Source organism: Plecotus auritus (assembly GCF_963455305.1).
Source record: "Plecotus auritus genome assembly, chromosome: 3".
NCBI classification, from domain to species: domain Eukaryota; kingdom Metazoa; phylum Chordata; class Mammalia; order Chiroptera; family Vespertilionidae; genus Plecotus; species Plecotus auritus.
In genome coordinates, this window is record NC_137772.1 from 19,100,158 (window position 1) to 19,121,806 (window position 21,649).

The window sequence follows — 21,649 nt, forward strand, 5'->3', positions numbered from 1 at the left end:
CGAGGCCTTTGAGGGCTGAGTTAGGAACTATTGGAGTGTAATTTCCTGGCAGGGAGTAGGACTGAGTTCTAGTTAAGGAATTTCTAATACTTGCCTACCTGGGCTTCAGAACTGCCTCACTGGCAGTAACTTCTGTGTGCCATTCATTTTCAGTCTTTCTAACCAGAGTCATCCTGTCTATCCCACCACTGTGTACTCGGTTTGCAGAGGGGCAATACGTGTCTTTGGTTCATAGGCCTACAGATCAGGAGGAAATGTTCGTGAGAGCTGTACTAAGAACTACACACGCCCAGTCTCATCTGCCTCTGGACCGGATTTAGATGACAAAATTCTGAACTTGGAGCTAATGGGTGTAGACTTCTGTGTGCTTTGGGTGGGAGGGAGTCATTAGGTGCTAGAGGACAGGCTGTGGGAACCAGCCTCCAAGATGGCCCCCAACCATCCCTATGTCCTGGTAGTCACACTTCTGTCTTGTTCCCTCCCACAATATACCAGTGCTGATCAGTATAAATTACCCAGAAGTACAGAAGTCCTCACTTAACATAATCAACAGGTTCTTGGGAACTGGGACTTTAAGAGAAATGGAGTACAGTCATGGGTAGCATAATAATGTTTCAGTCAATGATGGACTGCATGTATGAACTGCATATACATGGTCCTACAAGATTATAATAGAGCTGAAAAATTCCCATCACCTAGTGACATCATAGCCATCACAACGTCCTCGCTTCTATGTTACCCATATATTTGTGGTGATGCTGGTATAAACAAACAACCTGTGCAACCAGATGTATAAGGATATAAAGAAAACATTTTTGTTCAGCTGTACAATGTATTTGTTTTTAAGCAAAGTGTTACTACAAAAGAGTTAAGTTAAAAAACTAAAAAGCTTATAAAGTAAAAATGTTATAGTAAACTAATATTGAAGAAATGTTTTTAAATTTATTATAGCCTAAGTGTACAGTGTTTATAAAGTCTGCAGTGTACAGTGATGTCCTAAGCCTTCACATTCCCTCACCACTCACTCTCGGACTCACCAGAGCAGCTTCCAGTTCTGTAAGCTCTATTCATTGTAAGTGCTTTATATACCAGATTGTACCATTTTTTATCCTTTATGCTACATTTTTACTGTACCTTCTCTATGTATGGCCTACAGTATTCAGTACAGTAACAGGCTGTGTGCGTTTGCAGCCTGGAGTCAATAGGCTATTCTATAGCCTAGGTATGTAGTAGGCCATATACCATCTAGGTGTGGGTAAGTAAACTCTATGATGCTCACACAAAGACAAAACTGCCTAATGATGCATTTCTCAGAATGTATCCTTGTCATTAAGTGGCACATGGTTGCATATCAAAACCAATTTTATCATAAGCTAATTATTATAAACAAGTTAAATTCCTATAGTATATTTCTAGTCACAAAAATATCACCCAACCTCTAAATAAAGACCCAAAACATTTCTAATATTAAACACTAGAGGCCCAGTGCACGAAATTCGTGCACTCGGGAGGGGTCCCTTAGCCCGGCCCCTGACCCCTTGCAGTCCGGGAGCCCTTAGGGGATGTCCGACTGCCTTGGAGGCGGGAGAGGCTCCCGCCACCCCTGCTGCGCTCGCCAGCCATGAGCCTGGCTTCTGGGCTTCTGCCTGAGCAGTGCACCCCCTGTGGGAGCGCACTGACCACCAGGGGGCATCTCCTGTGTTGAGCGTCTGCCCCCCGGTGGTCAGTGCGCGTCATAGCAACCGGTCGTTCTGCTGTTCAATCGATTTGAATATTACTCTTTTATTATATAGGAACGAAATAAATGTGAGCAATAGATATGTTCAAGAAAGATAAATAAAAACAAATAAGAATTAGTTTCCAATCTGCTTATTTGAACTCAAGGTCATGGCTGGCTGGCTATCCCAGCAGCTCAGGGAGCAAGGGGACCCAATCCCAGACAGGACATCCACACTCACTCAGGCATGAGAATGTGCCAACTCCACAAAACAGTGGCCCTGGCTGGGAAAGATTTTTTCCCTTCATCTTGAAAAAAAAAGTTCTCATGAAACGACTCTGAATGAAAGGATGTTATTAAAGAACCTGCTGTAATGATACATCTTTCTTAGATTATAAAGGGCTACCACTTGTATTGCTCTTGTGTCTCATCAATTATTCTGATGGAGACCATGTTGTTAGCTTCCCAGTGGAGAGGACCACGTGTCAAGAAACTGAAGCCTCCTGCCAGTAGTGAGCTTGGGATTAATCCTTATGCCCCAATCATATCCAGAGACTACAGGTCTGGCCAACACTTTGATTGCAACTTAATAAGAGACCTTGAGCCACACACCCAGCTAAGCTGTTCCTGGATTCCTAAGACCCACAGAAACAGGGAAGTAATAACTGTTGTTTTAAGCTAAAATGTTTGGGGAAATTTGTTATGTGGCAATAAATAACTATTACAAGAAATAGGGCATTTCCCTTCCCAACAATGCAAAGATGTCCTTAGAAATGACTTTTACTTTTCTGGGTAGGTTCTTTGTTTTCTCTAGCTGTTAATAGCTTAGTCAGGATTCCTTTAAAAGATTCTGTAAGCTTCCATTATTCTTTGAAATAAGACTCACATGCAGCCCTAACCGGTTTGGCTCAGTGGCTAGAGCGTCGGCCTTCGGACTGAAGGGTCCCAGGTTCGATTCTGGTCAAGAGCATGTACTTGCAGGCACATCCCCAGTAGGGGGCGTGCAGGAGGCAGCTGATCCATGTTTCTCTCTCATCGATGTTTCTAACTATCCCTCTCCCTAAAAAATCAATAAAATATATATTTTTAAAAAAGAATCTTCATATATATATACACATACATATATATATATATATATATATATGACTCACATGCAAATAGAAATGCAAAAGAAAAAGGAGAAACATTTTCATACTTATCTGTTCTGATCACAGACTTTCACAGGGTCTATTTTCATTTGTCCATCCACATCCACTTCTAAGGATACTGACTATAGAAAGTAATTATCATTAACAAATTATCTTTTTAAAAAGCCAAAATTTCAGTAACAAATAGTTCCTAAAATCTGTGGAATGAAGGTTCTCCCCCTTCCCCCCTCCCAATTTTGCACACAAAGGTAATTAAGGCTACTTCTTTGTGTGGCAATACATTTTTTATTACCACATAGAAAAAACGTTATCAGTTGCAAATACAACTAAAAGGCTAAAAATAGATGGTCAATTGTTTCCTTGATTACAAAATCTAATTCTTCCTCTGAATTTAGGGAAAGTAACTACACGTGCTTTAAATCTTTAGATTCTTGGTTAATAATACTATTATTTTATACTATGGTCCTCTTGCAATGAGTTGGAAAAATTAGAAACTAATAAAAAATCTTTTCTAAGTGTGATGATGGTATTGTGGCTAGGAGAGAGGGAGAGAAGTGGGGAGAAGGGGGAGAGAGGATCCTCTCAAAAGATTCCTACTAGAATATGCTTCAAAATAATTGGAGGGGGGAACAGTAGTTGGAATTAATCTATAATAATAAAAGTATAATATGCTGATTAGACCAGACATCCTTCCGGACGAAGCCAGGGCTGGTGCTGGCAGCCAGGGGAAGGCCTACTCTTGCACGAATTTCATGCATGGGGCCTCTAGTAGATGAATAAACATTAAACCAAGTAAAAGGTACATTGGGGTACCTTATACTCTTATATTTTTAAAATAATTTTTCATGATAAAATGTTTAAAGCTAACAGGCTTAAGATAAAAAAGATTTGTAAATCTGTCAAGTGATAACATTCTGATTTAAAATAGCTTTAGATTCTTTTTAAAAAAATATGGAACACATGCCCTAGCCGGTTTGGCTCAGTGGATAGAGCATCAGCCTGCGGACTGAAGGGTCCCAGGTTTGATTCCGGCCAAGGACACATGCCCAGGTTGTGGGCTTGATCCCCAGTAAGAGGGCGTGCAGGAGGCAGCTGATCGATGATTCTTTCTCATCATTGATGTTTCTATCTCTTTCTCCCTCTCCCTTCCTCTCTGAAATCAATAAAGATATTTTTTAAAAAAATGGAACACTTCATGAATTTGCGTGTCATCCTTGCACAGGGGCTATGCTAATCTCTGTGTAGTTTCAGTTTTAGTATAAGTGCTGCCGAAGCGAGCACTAGTTTTAGATTTTTTTAAAAAGCCCTAGGGAAAACAAACTTGAATCCTACTTCCACTTAGCTTATTGTTTTTAAAATAATATACTTCAGTGGAAAAGCAAAATTGAAAAATGTTAAAGACCTCCATCTCCAGTATACTAAAGAATATTCTGAGTATTTAAAATCACAGTCAAAATGCTCAGGAGTGCACTATATAACTTATATACCTCTAACACACAAGCCACATATCCTTAGAGAATTTCCCTTACTTTTATTACTTTTCATCTCTGTTCATGCTTCACTTTGTCAACTCCCTGTCCATGGAGTGATGTGGGAGTGAGTTTAATAATACAATAGCTGCCTGTTGTCAAAACATGTCATTTTAGGTAGTTCTTATATAATGACACCAGTACTAAGGGGTATTTTGAGGAGAAAATAAAAAGCATAAAGCCATCTTTTTCTGAAGGAAACTGTAAAAAAAAAAAAAAAAAAAGACATTCCCCTTTAAAAGGGGGAGGGCCTAGACTTAATCAGTTAATTGTTCAGTTCACTGAAACTGAGGTCCTAAAAATAACAAGTTCTAAATGTGCAGCAGTTTCGGACTTTTACTTAGGATGTACCAGATAGAAAGCTGCAAAGAATGTTCCTCCCACCATAACAAGAAACAGCTGAATGATATACAAAATCTTAATACTTTTGAGAAAGCAATCAGGGAAACTCAGAGGACAAAGCACTCCAGGGAGAGACAGAAGTCTCGCCTTGGCAGGGAATGGCAGGTGGCTGCTCTATATGCAGATGAGGAAATTAGATTTTAACATTTTTAATGGCCAAGCATGGGCTACTGCATCACTTTGCAACAAGACTGGCTATTTAATATGTGGGTCTTGTTAGAGAGTAGAAATTTTTGAGCATTCTTCCTCCTAGTCGACTTGGCCTTGAATCCAGCTGCACCTCAGAAAATAGCCTTGCAAGATAGAACACTGTGAGCTTTCTGAAGAACAGGATGACCCTGTAAATAACATGGTCATCAATAACATGACCCTGACATTACTAAAGAAAAACTGTTTTGTCTTAAATTACTTGCTCTGCAAAAACAAGATGTGGTAAATGTGCTTAAAAGCGGTCCTGCACAAAGGGTCAGGGCTGCTCTCTGGACTCCCTGCGTGGAGAAAGGCAGAGCAGTCGCCGGCCGGCTAATTAAGGCTCCCTAAATTTTAATTTGGTCTGGACTCCAGTGGTCGTTCACTCACGTTCGCTCCACAACAGGTCTTAGTGCAAAATGAAAATGCAGGCAGGACACCTTACTCAGAAATGAATTCATGCATGGCTCAGTGGTTGAACATTGACCTATGAACCAGGTCAGGGTTCAATTCCTGGTCAGGACACATGCCCAAATTGGGGACTTGATCCCCAGTGGAGGGCATGCAGGTGGCAGCCAATCAATGATTCTCTCAATATTGATGTTTCTAGCTCTCTCTCCCTTCCTCTCTGAAATCAACAAAAATATATTTTAAAAAATAAATGAAGAATTCAAGACAGTGACAGCACAGCGTTCTAAGTGTTGGGGTGGGGGGGAGGGCTGTGTGTAACTGCACAGGTCATACCATGAAGCCAGTCCTGGCTGCAGGCCTCAGACACAGAGTTCCCACTCACCTGAAAGCTCTTCTCCACCGGCCTTCAGCTGGTGTTCATGAGAGCAGTGCAGATGACTGGAGAAGACAAAACCACCTCGATGCAAACAAGGAGGTGATTGGTGGTGATGGAGGGACAAGCTCACAGCCCCACTAGCTTGCTGGGATACTTCTCTACAAAACCTTAACCCGCAGGGGGCAGTACACCAAATACTATGGTCACAGGACACTGGCAAGTATGTTTCTAGAGAAGCAGTAAAAGCAAAATCCATCCTCCTCCCCCAGGACATAGGCAAACACTTAGTGCTGCTGGGGGAAGGGTAGAAGCAACTATTCTCTACTCTTGGTAGAGGAGCAGGTTCAGATAACAAACAGATGTTTGCTATTACTGGGGAGTAACAATCGCAGTTGACAACAGGGGAAGTGTAAGAGCAGGAAGAAGGCCCTCTCTCTGATACAGGTAAGCAGGGCCAATGGAAAGCCGAGGGCAGAGCAGGCACACAGGAAAACCTAGCCTCTCCACCCCTATCCTAAACACAAAGTAGCAGCAGCCAGTCCATCATTAGTACAGTTTGAGGTCTATCGGCTCTGAGTCTCTGAGTAACAATAGACTTCTATTGCAAAAATACCTTTCAAAAATGAACATGAAACACTTTTAAGACATACAAAAGTTGAAGAAATTCATCACCAGCAGACTTGTATTAGGGTTACACAGGCCTAATTAAACTAGTTAAACAAGTCTTTAAGGCAGAAGAAAATTAAACCAGGAGGAAATATGAATCTATACAAAGACATAAAGAGCACTACGTGGGTTAAGAAATCTTTGCTTAACCCAAGGTCTCAAAGGGGTCTGTTTTCTTGTAAAAGCTTGTAATAGGTTTTATGTTTAAGTCTATGATCCATTTTCAGTGAATTCCAAGTTGAGGCATGTGCCTGAGTTGCAGGTTCAGTCCCATTGGGGTGTGTGACGTCTCTTACACATCGAAGTTTCTCTCTCTTCCCCTTTCTCTTAAATCAGAGAGAGGCATATCCTCAGGTGAGGATTGAAGAAGAGAAAAATAAATAAAAGATTCTTCCTAGCTATATATTATTCTGCAGTTTTAGCATACAATCCATATGAAGACATTAACACAAATTATCTAATGAAATGTTTAGAAAAAAGGTTTTTTATGGTCTAAAAGATATCCAGTACTATTTGATTTTTTTTCTTATGAAAATAAGCCCTATACAAAGAACATTAATTTAAATTGCCTCAACACAATTGTTCACTACGAAATTTTATATCAAATTTCAAAATAAAACTTTCATTTCAAGTATACCACAATTAATCAATGATTTTGTTTAAAATGAAAAGTTTATTTGCTCAGTACACCAAATAGGATGCAAGCAATGTCATGACAAATATACAGAAATATGCAGACCAACATAAAACAGTAATTCAGTTTAAATGAAGGGGAAATCTCTTTCAATGTTATGACAACATACTCCCAAAAAGAATCTTTTCTTCAGTTAATTATACATTTCAATAAAATAAAGGGTAATGGATTAAGTGGAAGTTAGCTTGTGAATTTTTCTTAGAAATAAGACTTCAACTCTATTAATCCATGCCAGTTAAACACTATAACTAAAATTTCCAAATAAGTGCAAAAGGAGATAAAGGGGTTAGTTACGTTTTTTGCTTGAACAGTCCAGAGGAAAATGGTTACTACAAATACAGCAGGCAAACTGTTAAGACCGACTGATCTAGAACTGTACTAAATTTCAGTCAATGCTCGTCATTGTGCTAAATGCTCATCATTAGTATGGCACATTTTGGTCCATGATATAGTTTAATGCCAAGATAGATCCCAATTTGTTACAGATACACTTAGATTACTGTGGCTTGTGTTTTTTTCTAAATATATATATATATATATATATATATTTAAAAAGCCAGGATACTTCCACATACAAAGGCAGGTTTTCCCAGGAGTGATTCATAGGAAGTAGTCTGGGGTGCGCCGGGTGACATGAGGCTCTCCACGACGAGGTGCTGGGTCAAACTGAAGGCTATAAATGGCAAAAACAAAAACCCAATAGTTAAAGGATTTGAATTTGTAAACAAACAAATCAATATTATGACTGGAATGGACAAGTCACTGCCGGTGTTCTCCATGAAACTACCTCACAGAGCTATGGTGAAAATTTAAGCAGATGAAATGTCCAATGCGGTACCTAGCATAAAAAGTTTACAGTATTATCATCAGTTAGTGGAAGTGCCAAGAGAAGACTTGCTTGTTTTATGCTAGACTTTAGGGAGAAGTATTTAGCCTTTTACTATTAAGAATAATGTTAGCCCAGCCAGCATGGCTCAGTGGTTGAGTGTTGACCTATGAACCAGGAGGTCACGATTCGATTTTAGGTCAGGGCACATGCCTGCGTTGCAGGCTTGATTCACAGTAGGGGCGTGCAGGAGGCAGATGATCAATGATTCTCTCTCATCATTGGTGTTTCTATCTCTCCCTCTCCCTTCCTCTCTGAAATCAATTAAAAAATATATTTTAAAAAATGACATTACGTGTTTTTTGTAGATGCCCTTTATTAGGATGAGAAAGTTCCCTTACCTAATTGATTATTTTTATTATGAACTAGAGGCCCAGTTCATGTGTTCCGGTGGGGTCCCTGGGCCTGGCCTGCGGGGATTGGGCCAAAACCGGCAGTCCGACATCCTGAGGGGTCCCGGAGTGCGAGAGGGCACTCTACAAAGTTGCTGTCGCTCGGCAGCTCCTGCGTTGTCTGCCCCGTGGTGGTCATTGCGCATCATAGCTACCAGCCAGTCGCTTAGGCTTTTATATATATAGACTAGAGGCCCGGTGTACGAAATTCGTGCACAGAGGGTGTGTGTCCCTCAGACCAGCCTATACCCTCTCCAATCTAAGATCCCTTGAGGAATGTCCAACCAGGCCTACCGGGATCAGGCCTAAACGGGCAGTCGGACATCCTTCTCTCACAATCCAGGACTGCTGGCTCCCAACTGCTCACCTGCCTGCCTTCCTGATTGCCCCTAACCGCTTCTGCCTGCCAGCCTGATCACCCCCTAACCACTCCCCTGACAGCCTGATTGATGCCTAACTGCTCCCCTGCCAGTCTGTTTGCCCCTAACTCCCCTCCCCTGCAGGCCTGGTCACCCCTAACTGCCCTCCCTGCAGGCCTGGTCCCTCCCAACTGTTCTCCCCTGCAGGCCTGGGTCCCCCCAAACTGCCCTTCCCTGCAGGCCTGGTCGCCCCTAACTTCCCTCCCTTGCAGGCTTGGTCCCTTCCAACTGCCCTCCCCTGCTGGCCATCTTGTGGTAGCCATCTTGTGTCCACATGGGGGCAGCCATCTTTGACCACATGGGGGCAGCAATCTTGTGTGTTGGGAGTGATGGTCAATTTGCATATTACTCTTTTATTAGATAAGATAGAGGCTCAGTGCATGGGTGGGGGCCAGCTGGTTTGCCCTGAAGGGTGTCCTGGATCAGGGTGGGGTTCCCTTGGGGTGTGGGGCAGCCTGGGCGAGGGGCCTGTGGTGGTTTGCAGGCCGGCCATGCCCCCAAGCGACCCAAGTGGAGGCCCTGGTATCTGGGATTTACTTATCTTCTATAATTGAAACTTTATAGCCTTGAGTGGAGGCCTATGCCAGCCAGGGTGTGCGGAAAGCTTGGCTTCCTCCATTGCCGGGGGCAACTCAAGCCTCCTGTTCTCTCCAGCTCCGTGGCTGCCGCCATTTTTGTTGGGACTTATTTATCTTCTATAATTGAAACTTTGTAGCCTTGAGTGGAGGCCTCGGCCCGCCAGGGTGTGCGGAAAGCTTGGCTTCCTCCATTGCCAGGGAAACCCAAGCCTCCTGCTCACTCCGTGGCTGCAACCATCTTGGTTGGGTTAATTTGCATACTCGCTCCTGATTGGCCGGCGGGCATGGCTTGTGGGTGTGGTGGAGGTACGGTCAATTTGCATATTACTCTTTTATTAGACAGTATGGGTGCTGGGTTTTGGCTTTACTGAGATGATGATGTATTTTTGTCCTTTATTCTATTCATATAGTTTATCTCATTAATTTTCATGTTTTGGACCAACTTTGCATTCCTGGGATAAATTCCACTTGGCCATGATGTGTAATCCTTTTTATACACTGCTGGATTCAGTTTGCTGATATTTGATTGCACACATTTATATCTAAATGCATTAACAGTATTCATCTGTAGTTTTCTTAAAATGTCTTTGGTTTTGGTATTAGGGTTACACAGGCCTTAAAGAATGAGTTGGGAAGCAGTGCCTCTCTTCTGTTTTTTGAAGGTTTTGTGGACTGGTGTTAATTCCTTTTTAAATATTTGGTAGTTCCCCAAAGAAGCCAATGGGGCCTGGGCTTTTATTTGTAGGAAGTATTAAAATTATGAATTTTAATTTCTTTACTTGTTACAGGCCTATTCAAATACTCTATTTCTAAATGAGTCAGTTTTGGTAGTTCCTAGAAATTTTTACATTTCATTCAAGTTACCTAATTGTATTGTTATACAGTTATTCACTGTATTCCCTTGTAATGCCTTTTATTTCAGTAAGGTAACTTGGGTAATGCATCTTCACTCTTCTTTTCTTAGCTAGTCCAGTTTTTTTTGTTAAAAATAATCAACATTTTTGTTGAAAATAATCAACTTTTGGTTTAGTTGATTTTGTTTTCATAGTATTTCATTTTATTTTCACACTAAACTTTCCTTGCACTGAGTTTAATTTGCTTTTCTCTTTCTAGATCCTTAATGTGTAAAGCTAGGTTTTTGAGATCTTTCTTGATTTTTGATATAGGCATTTACAGCTATATATTTTCTTATAAACGCTGTTTTCACTGCATCCCCTAAATTTAGGTACATTCTGTTTTCACTTTCATTCATCTCAAATTTTTCTAATTTCTCTTGTGATTTCTTCTTTGACCCACTAGGTTATTTAGGAGTGTGAATTTCCACATATTTATAAATTTTCCAGTTTTCCTTCTGTTATTGATTTCAAGTTTCATTCCACTGTGTTTGGAGAAGGTACTTCGTATGATTCTAGTCTTCTTAAATTGAGGCTTGATTTATAGACTTGCATACAGTAAATCTTGGAGAATGTTCCATGTGCATGTGAGGAGACTGTATTCTGCTGTTGTTGATGGAGTGTTCTGTAGATGTTAGGTATGGTTAGTTTATAGTGTTTCTCAAGTCTCCTATATCCTTGTCTATCTTCTGCCTAGTTTTATTATTGAAAGTGGTATAACAGAGTCTCCAACGATTGTTGAACTGTCTAGGTCTTCCATCGATTCTGTTAGTTTTACTCAATATATTCTAGGGCTCTGCGGTTGAGTGCATGTTTATAGTTGATATATCTTCCTGGTGGTGTGATTCTTTTATCATTATGCAATGTCCTTCTTCGTGTCTAATAACAATTTTTGTTTTGAAATCTATTTTGTCTGACATTAGTGTATCCACTACAGCAGTGGTCGGCAATCTCATTAGTCAACAGAGCCGCAGTTTGCCGACCACTGCACTACAGTGTTCTTGTGGTTGCTATTTGCATGGTAAATTTTTTTCTACCATTTTACTTCTAACCTACTTGTAGAAGTAAATTGTATTGTATTTCTGAATGTAAATTATGTTTCCTGTACACATCATAAAACTATCTTAAAAAACAATGGCCTGATAATCTCTGCCTTTTGATTGCATTGCTTAAACTGTTCACATTTAATATTATTGATATGACTGAATTTATACCTATTTAAAAAATGTGTGTTGTTTTTTGGTTCCTGCTTTAACTGTTTTTTTTGTTTTTTTTTTTTAATATATTTTATTGATTTTTTACAGAGAGGAAGGGAGAGGGATAGAGAGTTAGAAACATCGATCAGCTGCCTTCTGCACACCCCCTACTGGGGATGTGCCCGCAACCAAGGTACATGCCCTTGACCGGAATCGAACCTGGGACCTTTCAGTCCGCAGGCCGACGCTCTATCCACTGAGCCAAACCGGTTAGGGCTAACTGCTTTTTTATTAAAACAAATTTTTTAGTATACCACTTAAATTTCTTTAATAACTTTACAACTATTTTTCATTTTTTGTTTTAATTGATTTTATAGAGAGAGGAATGGAGAAGGAGAGATAGAAATATCGATAAGAGAGAATCATTGAGCCCTAACCGGTTTGGCTCAGTGGATAGAGCATTGGCCTGCAGACTCAAGGGTCCCAGGTTCGATTCCGGTCAAGGGCATGTACCTTGGTTGCGGGCACATCCCCAGTAGGGTGTGTGCAGGAGGCAGCTGATTGATGTTTCTCTCTCATCAATGTTTCTAACTCTCTCTCCCTCTCCCTTCCTCTCTGTAAAAAATCAATAAAATATATTAAAAGAAAAGAGAGAGAATCATTGATTGGCTTGTCTCCTACATGCCCGTACTTGGGAATCAAACCAGTGACCTCTTGGTGCATGGATGATGCTCAACCAACTGAACCACATTGGCTGGACTACCATTATTTTTCTTAAATTATTTTATTAGTGGTTGCTCTAGAGCTTACAATACACAACTTAACATAAAACTACTTCAGATTTATACTAACTTAATTGTAGTTCATTATAGAAGTTTATTCCTCTATAACTCCTTTCCATTCTCCTCCCTTTTATTGCTACTGATGTTATATAGATAGTATATCTGTACATGTTACAGACCCCCATATAGTTATTTTACATAATATGATATTAAAGCTGCGAGAGAAAGGAGCACAAGTATATATTTATAGATTTTGTTATATTAACCTCATTTTTATTTTCTTCATGTTCTTCCTTAGGATTCAAGTTACCATGTAGAGTCACTTCTATGTACTGTTACTATCAAATATACTACATTTGTATATATTACATTTCCTATAAGTTCAACTACACTTTACAGAATGTGTCCATATTGTGTAATGCAACTGGTTTTAAATCAGTTAAGAAAGTTGCAATTGTACTGTCTTTTACAATTGCCACTGTGTGCAAGCGCAGACATTTGATTTACTTTCTGGTGTCATTTGCCTGCAGCCTGAAGTAGACCCTCTTGGCAGGTCTGCTAGCATTGAATTTTCTCCATTGTGCTTATCTGGGAACATTTTTCTTTTGCATTCATTTTGAAATTTTGTTGGATGTAAGATTCTTGGCTAAGTTTTTCATTTTCAGCACTTTGAATGAATATATTGTCCCCTTGCCTTTCTGATGAGATGTCAGCTGATTATCCTATTAGGTTCCCTTTTGTAAGTAATTTTTCTCTTACAGCTTTCAACATTTTTTTCTTTTAGACTTTTAGCATTTTAACTATGACATGTATGGTTACAGATTTCTTTAAATTTATCCAAGTTAGAGTTAGTTGAGCTCCTTGGGTATGCAAATTAATGCTTATCATCAAATATGAGAAGCTTTCAGCCATGATTTCTTCAAATATTCTTTCTGTCCCCTTTTCTGTCTCCTCTCCTTCTAGAGCTCCCATACACTTATATTGGTGTGCTTAAAGGTGTCCTACATTTCTGAGCCTCTATTCATTTTTCTTCTATTATTTTTCTCCTTGCTCTGCCGTTTTGCTTGATGCTACTAGTATTATGAGAGAGATGGGTTCCCTCGGGCAGAGCTGAGGAACTTTTTGAGCCGCCTCTCACCCTGAACAGAACTTCTATGCAGCTGCTTTGGAGCTGTTTTTCCCCTCCCCCCGCCCCCCCATTAGTGTATATATATATATATATATATGTATATATATATATATATATATATATGTATGTATGTGTGTGTGTGTATATATATATATATATTGCTGAAGCTAGTGTGCATGCCAGCATCTTGATACCTATTTTTTAAATTGAAATATAACTGGCATATATTATTATACACATGATTCGATAAATGTACACACTACAAAATGATCACCACAATATGTCTAGTTAAAATCCATCATCACACAGTTACAAGGTTTTTTTCTTGTGATGAGAACTTTGAAGATCTATTTTCCTAGCAACTTTTAAATATATAGTACAGTATTAACTAGTCACTGTGGTGTACACTACACATCCTCATAACTTATTGACTTTGTAACTAGAAGTTTGTACCTGGTGATCACCCTTCACCTACTTTCTAGTGACACTCCTATTCTATGAGCAGGAGCTGGGAAAGAACACTGTCTGCCATGCACGCCGGGAGTGAATTTCCACCCTAAGAGCTATTGAGGGGAAGGGAATCTCAGCCTGCTTGACTGCACCCTTCCAGAACAGAGCATCTGAAACCCAGGCCTGGGGTAGGTGTGATATACTGGCATATGCCCCCTAGGGGTGAAACCATATCCCTAAAACTGGGAGCTAGGGAAGGGAAAAAGCCCCCATCTTTTTGTCCACACCCACGAAGAGCAGAGAGCCTAGCGCAGGCTCCAATTCCAAAAACTCTGGCTGTTATTACCCAGATTTAGATGTTCTAGAACAAGTATTTCTTTATCTGCTGTATATACTTAGAACAGTTTCCAAAAAATTGAAATACTTGTTTAAAATAATGTTCTCTAGCTAACTAGTTGTTTTTATTGGGGAGACAGTTTGCTATCTTCATTATTCCAGAAGCAGAAATCCTGTATCACATTTTTAATTTTCCTCCTAAAAGTGATCATATACAATTAAAATTTAAAGTAACTTACAAGGAATATTTTAAAGTGTCATCTAATTCCATGATAGCAGCCTGGTTCCCACAACGGTAACAGTAATTGGGTGCACTGAAAATGGTAACCACATTCCGATCATGACACCAATTGTATCCCTGCATTAAAAAAAAAAAAATCAGTATTTCACTATAAAATTATAATCTCAACACAAAGAACGTTAAACTTAGAAATTACAAGTATTTTCTGTGGAAATGCAGTCTTCTAAGTTACTTTATATAGTATCCTTCATTAATATTGTGCACCTGCACGAATACGCAACTGCTGAGTACAGGGTTTTATTATCACACTAGAGGCCCAATGTACGAAAATTTGTGCAAGAGTAGGCCTTCCTTCCCCTGGCTGCTGGCACCGGCTTCCCTCCAGCATCCTTCTCTGGCCGCCTGCAGGCACCCGGGACTGGGGCTGCTACCCTCCTCCTGTCGCCCGCAGGCACCTAGGACCTGGGCTGGCTTCCCTTCGGCCTCGCTTCGTCAGGAAGTCCAGTCTAATTAGCATATTACCCTTTTATTATTATAGATGGAGCTTAGTAAATGAATTGTTCTGGCTTAATCTATGCTTGCGATCTTGGCTGTGATGTGTACTCAATTTCTCCCACCATATGGAAGATTTCTTAAATTTTTCCTTGTAAATTGTGCCAATTTTTGCTTTATATATTTTGACTCTATTATTAGGTTATTACAAATTCAGAATTATTTCTTTCTAGAGAACTGGACCAATTTTCTCTAATAACCTGTTTTCATTTCTAGTCATACTTTTTTTCTTAGAGCCTATTCTGATTAGTTGTATATTGGACAATTATCTAATTGATATACCAATATACCATTTTCCATCCCTCTACTTCTAATCATTATATTTTATATAAATCCCAAGGAATAGCTGAATTTTGATTATCCAATTTGAGTCTCCTCTTCTAATAAAAATTTTCATCCATTTAACATTGTTTATGATTACTGATATAATTAGACTTATCCTCAGCATAAGAATTGAGGTTCTTTATTATGCTCTCACTCCTCCTCTTGCTTTATTGTGTTTGTGAAGTTTTCGCTTACATTTTGAAGTCACTTATACTGGTTTTGAAGTATCATATTCTATTTATATTCCTTTAGTATTTACAAATCAGTAACATCACAGTAGAGAAATTTGGCAGGCATCACCTTAACTAAGTGATCCAAGTTAAAACCACCAGCACTGGGGTAAATTTCATGACCCCTGTATGATACACTGAAAAGGACCCATCAGTATGTGGCATACCCACCAAAATGCATATCCTGAATCTATAACCGTAAGGAAGCATCAGTTAAATCACAAGTGAAAACTACTTACACAAAATAAAATTGCTTGTACTTTTAAAAAATGTCAGGATTATATAAAACAAAGAAAATCTGAATGCAGCATCATCCTGAATTAGATTTTAGATATACATACTCAACTAAAGACCATTAGTGAGATAAACTAAAATTTGAATAAAGTGTTTAGGTTAGATAAAAGTATTAAATCAATGCAAATTTATTGACTGTGACAAGTATACTGTGGTTATGTAAAACAAAGTCCTTATTTTTACAAATATACATGGAAATTTGGGGGCAAATGAGCATCATGTCTGCAACTGACATTAGACCAGTCAAAAGAATGTAACGTGTGCAGGGAAGGGGGGAAGAAGAAAGAAAATGGATAATAAAGCAAATATTAAAATACTCATATTTGAGGACTCTGACTTCAAAATGAGTTACAATTTTGCTCTAGCAAACTAGTACTTTCCTTACTTGCGAAAGCAGGCCAAATTTTCCCTCCTCTCACTTAGATAATGGTGAGGACTGTTTCTACTACTCTAAGTCAGGAAGCCTTTATTACAGACATACATATTTGTCAGAAACAAGGATCGCCATCCTGCAGGAAAAGGACATACCTCCATTACAAGTTGGTGAGCGCGAGAAACCAGTGTGAGACCATTGGCATGATTGAAAGTTTCAGAAATGTCTTGTCCAAACGTATAGCCAGCACCACGTGGTGAAATACCCCATCCACCACGATCATCTGGATCTGACCATAGCAGATCACACATCGGGCCCTGGCCAAGAAAATTAGGTACATATTATAAATTATTAGCACTCATACTTAACTAATTAAGCTTTACTACAACGTGGTTATGTTTCTTTAGTAAGTTTACCTCATGTGGAACTTCTTGTAAACGATCCAGGGCCCTTATATGATCCAGTGTATCAATGGATGGAGAGAGGCCACCATGGAGGCAGAAAATCTGTTTATGAATTTATAAAGAAAATGAACTTATTAATTGCTAAAAATTAATGGAAAGTAAATAATTACAAATGTCAATCCTAATAGCTCTTTTCAAAATAATATTTTAAAATATTCACTATGGAGAATTTATAAGATACAATGAAAAAATGAAACAAAAACATGAGGGCTGTTAACATTTAAATATATTTTTGTCTTTTTTCTTTATAATCCCAACATTATATGACCCATCATTGCATTTTCTATTGGTTGCTGATGTATAAAATTTTCTTTTCTTATAATAAAGACCCTACAAATTCCTGTTATTGGTTTCAATAATTTTCAGTTTTGACTTTCCTGAGTGCATAATCATGTTTGCAAAAGTATTTGCTTTTCTTTTCTTCTTAATGTTTATACCTTTTAATTCTTTTTATTGCTCAGTGAATTGGCTAAAATTTCCAAAACAAAATCGAATAATACAAGTTAGTGGAAATTTTTTTTTTTTGGGGGGGGGGGTAAAACACCTATTCCCATGTCCATCCTCTAGAGATTTGTAATCAGAGAGAATAATAATTCAAGCTTTAGAGGGTATTTTTCTCCTGATTTTGATGAGATGCGTTCTGATGTTTTGATAAGTATAGTCAGCATAAGTTTCTTTAATGCTACTTTATTTTACTCCTTAATAAATGAGTTTAAAAAAATATATATGTGTGTGTGTGTATTTATTTATTTCAGAGAGGACAGGAAAGGGAGAAAGAGAAACATCAATAATGAGAGAATCACTGACCGACCGCCTCCCGCACACCTCCTACTGGGGATTGAACCCGCAACCTGGGCATGTACCCTAACTAGGAATCGAACTGTGACCTCTTGGCTCATAGGTCGATGCTCAACCACTGAGCCACGCCGGGTGGACTGAGATTTAAGTAATAAATATTATCTGGTCAAAACATTTAAACACATATCTGACAACATGAACATGTGCATGTAACTATCCAAATCCCTGTTCTGAAATCTTGAGCATAAGAGGCAGAAAAAGCCAAGGAGATGAAAAAACACACTATATAAATCTAGACCCTAATTAACTAGGAGAAAATCTTTCCCTACTTTTATCCCATTCCAACCCTCTACCCGCCCCCACCCCCCGCACCATGTAAGCACACACATACACACCTGTCCATCTACTAAAGCTGTAAGTGGAAGATAATCAAACAGATCTGTAAAATATTTCCAAACATTGGCATTTCCATACTTTCGCAGGCACTCATCATAAAAGCCATACACTTGGGTAATCTGTCGGCTTTCGTGGTTTCCTCTCAATATTGTAATGCGTTCTGGATACCGCACCTGGAGAAAAAGCAAACAGAACAAAAAAACCCATGGTACAAATCCCATTTTTATTAGTGTCATGTTAAATATATTAACCTCTGACCTACTTCTTTAAATGGCTCTTTTATCTGCTAGTAAAGTAAATGTGAAATCCTTTTCAGAGTAAAAAATGTTCTCATTCATAACCAGGTCCTATTGATTAAATTATGGTGAAATATTTCAGATAGCTGTTCTTCATTATTTTTTATACTACCCTCATTGGAATCCTTATTAACTGATACCTATATTACTATAATAAACTTGTATCTGATTCTGTCTTAAATACCTTCATTTTCAAACTATCACTAGTTTTCTAAATCTTCCCAGAACAATGTGACTTCTTACTGCTAAATGGATAATAAAGAGCAGCGATTTGGACCTGAGAAAAACTCCTCTATAGACAACTTCTCTCCCCCTTTGCAACTTCCATTTCCCACGAGAAGATTGTATTTGCCAACAAAAACAGGCCTTTACCAAATCTAGGCAAGATTTCAAATGTATTAATAGTCTTTTCCATAACAAAATATAGAGACATACCTTATAGCATACTAGTTAGGAATATGTCGGATAAGTTATGAAAAGCATGGGATTCTATAAATCAAATTAACCAAAAGCTGCAAATACATACTTCCATTCATACATATCTTCTAAGCATCCATCATATATATCCAGCATTAAACTCAGTGCTGAAGTTAGGTGAGGTTGCCACAAGTATAATACATGACTTCTGCTCCTCAAAATCTCACTGAAGAGGTATGTGAACTAACAACACAAGGCAGTAAACTGCATGTAACATAAATAAGGGTGGGACAACATGTTTCATGGTAATTTAGAGTAAAGGAATAAGGCTAAAATGGTTGAAGACTTCATGGAAGAAGAGTTTGAGTTGAGTCTTGACAGAAGGGGTAAGAAATCAGAATAATCTTGTGAAGAAACCAGAAAAGGAAATAAATGGAGACAGGCTGAACACTGAAATTCTTTGATTTGACACAAAATGTTTATGCTACCAACTACTGGCAGGAAAATTCAAGATATACTACAGAGGGCCAGGCAAGGAGTTTGAGCCTGAGTGTACAGGCAACACGGAATCACTAAAGAATTTGCAAGTGACAAGACGAAACTGTTCAATAAACGAGATTTAATCTGACAGTATATGCAAGGGCAAGGACAATTGGGAAGGCTCAGATCTTGGAGGCAGAAATATTAGTTACTGATATTATTGCTATTGCAATAATTAGAGTGTGAAGTGCTAAAGATACTAATTGACTAAACATGAGGGATAAGTGACTAAGTAAAAACATGATTCTAAGACTTCAGCTATGGATGATATACATTCCCCAAGAGAATGATATACCAGAAGTAGGCAGGAGAGGTCTAATGTAGTATTCTCATCTCTCTTTTAAAAGATGTAAAATCAGCTATTATAAACTGAATGGATCATTAAACAGAACAGATGATATGCAATATTGACATTTTTGCCTTTTGCTGGCTTAAAGCTTGAAAAAAAAATTAAACTTCATTAATCATACCTTTAATGCCACAAGAAGAGTCACAGTTTCCACTGAATAATAACCTCTGTCTACATAGTCGCCCATGAACAGATAGTTTGTATCTGGTGATTTCCCTCCAATTCTAAAGAGTTCCATAAGATCATGGAACTGACCATGCACATCTCCACAGACAGTGACAGGACAACGGACCTCTTGCACATTTGATTCCTTTGTTAAAATTTCCTTAGCCTGTTAGGAAAAGGAAATCAACAATTAAGAAAACATTCTACCACAAACTTAAAAGCATCATTTCTTATGTATTAAGAGAAAATCTGGGGGGGAGGGGGACGGACCTGAAATGTGCCTTATAAAATCATAAAACTAAAATCACAATGCGATACCACTTTACACCTACTAGGATGGCTAAATTAACAAGATGGATACCAGCAAGTGTTTGTGAGGGAGAATGTGGAGAAACTGGAACTCTCACACTGTTGGTGGGAATGTAAAATGGTGCAGCTGCTGTGGAAAACAGTCTGGCAGATCTTCAATAAGTTAAAAATAGACTTACTCTATGGCCCAGCAACTCTACTCTTATATATATATACTTAAGAAAAATGAAAACGTATGTTTACACATGTTCTCAGTGACATTATTCACAATAACCAAAATGTGGAAAACACTCAAATATCCATTAATCTGTGGATATATAAATAAAATGTGGTATTTTCTGTTCAATGGAGTATTATTCAGCAATAAAAAGAAGTGACGTACTGATACATGCTGCTGATGTGGAAAACATTACACAGTAGTCTCCCACTACCCACAGGGATTAAGTTCCAAGACCCCAGTGGATGCTGGAATCCGAGAGTACCAAACCTATTCTATGTTTTTTCCCTATATCTACATACCTATGATAAAGTTTAATTTAAGAGATTAACAACAACAACTAAAAATAAAATAAAGCAATTATAACAATATACTGTAATAGCAAGTTATGTGAATGTGGTTACTCATTCCGGGGACGCCTTGCTGGAGTCTTCTCAAGGCTCAGTGCTTTCTGGCACAATGCACTGCCATCATTCAGAACACGTTTTCTTTTTTAAAGATTATTCCCATTTTATTTTTATTAAAAAATATTTTTATTGATTTCAGAGAGGAAGGAAGAGGGAGAGAAACATCAATGATGAGAAATAATCATTGATGGGCTGCCTCCTGCACGCCCCCTACTGGGGATTGAGTCCGCAACCTGGGCATGTGCCCTGACTGGGAATGAGACCGTGATCTCCTGACCTGATTCATAGGTCAACACTCAACCACCGAGCCATGCTGGCAGGGCCCGGCAGGAACATGCTTTCTGTTCATGTCTTACACACACATGTTTAATTTAATGCCTTTTCCATCTTAACTAAGCACTCATCACACACTGTAGCTGTAACTTTTGCAGTTTGAGGTGGGACACCAAAACTAGCACGGCCTTTTTCTTTTTCCTTTTTACAATTTCACGAATAGAAGATTCATTCTTTTTTTTTGTTTTTAAATATATTTTATTGATATTTTACAGAGAGGAAGGGAGAGGGATAGAGAGTTAGAAACATCGATGAGAGAGAAACATCGATCAGCTGCCTCCTGCACACCTCCCACTGGGGATGTGCCCGCAACCAAGGTACATGCCCTTGACCGGAATCGAACCTGGGACCGACCCTTCAGTCCGCAGGCCGGCGCTCTATCCACTGAGCCAAACCGGTTTCGGCATCATTCTTTTTTTAAAAAAAAATATTTTTATTTGTTTCAGAGAGGAAGGGAGAGGGAGAGAGAGATAGAAACATCAATGATGAGAGAGAATCATTGATTGGCTGTCTGCTGCATGCCCCCTACTGGGGATCGAGCCCGAAACCCAGGCATGTGCCCTTGACCGGAATCAAATCCTGGACCCTTCAGTCCGCAGGCCGACGCTCTATCCACTGAGCCAAACTGGCTAGGGCAGAAGATTCATTCTTACCTCAGACCTTTGTAATCTTGGCACATGATTATTTTTTCTGTGCTTTATTGAGCATTTGATAGCTTCTCATTGGCATATATCAATTGCTAGCATCACTA

General features: G+C 38.9%; 1 protein-coding gene across 1 annotated transcript in view; it reads right to left on the minus strand.

The window, feature by feature from the left end:
• Positions 1 to 7,659: 7,659 nt before the first annotated feature.
• The window catches only part of PPP2CB (protein phosphatase 2 catalytic subunit beta), a 28,799-nt gene continuing 14,809 nt past the window's right edge, over positions 7,660 to 21,649 (minus strand). Inside the window, exons 2-7 of the mRNA XM_080660812.1 lie at positions 19,589 to 19,798; positions 17,865 to 18,038; positions 16,624 to 16,713; positions 16,363 to 16,524; positions 14,433 to 14,551; positions 7,660 to 7,805 (exon numbers count right to left, since the gene is read on the minus strand). Of these exons, the coding sequence (XP_080516938.1) occupies positions 7,733 to 7,805; positions 14,433 to 14,551; positions 16,363 to 16,524; positions 16,624 to 16,713; positions 17,865 to 18,038; positions 19,589 to 19,798 (828 nt within the window). The 3' untranslated portion in view covers positions 7,660 to 7,732. The remainder of the gene's footprint in view (positions 7,806 to 14,432; positions 14,552 to 16,362; positions 16,525 to 16,623; positions 16,714 to 17,864; positions 18,039 to 19,588; positions 19,799 to 21,649) is intronic.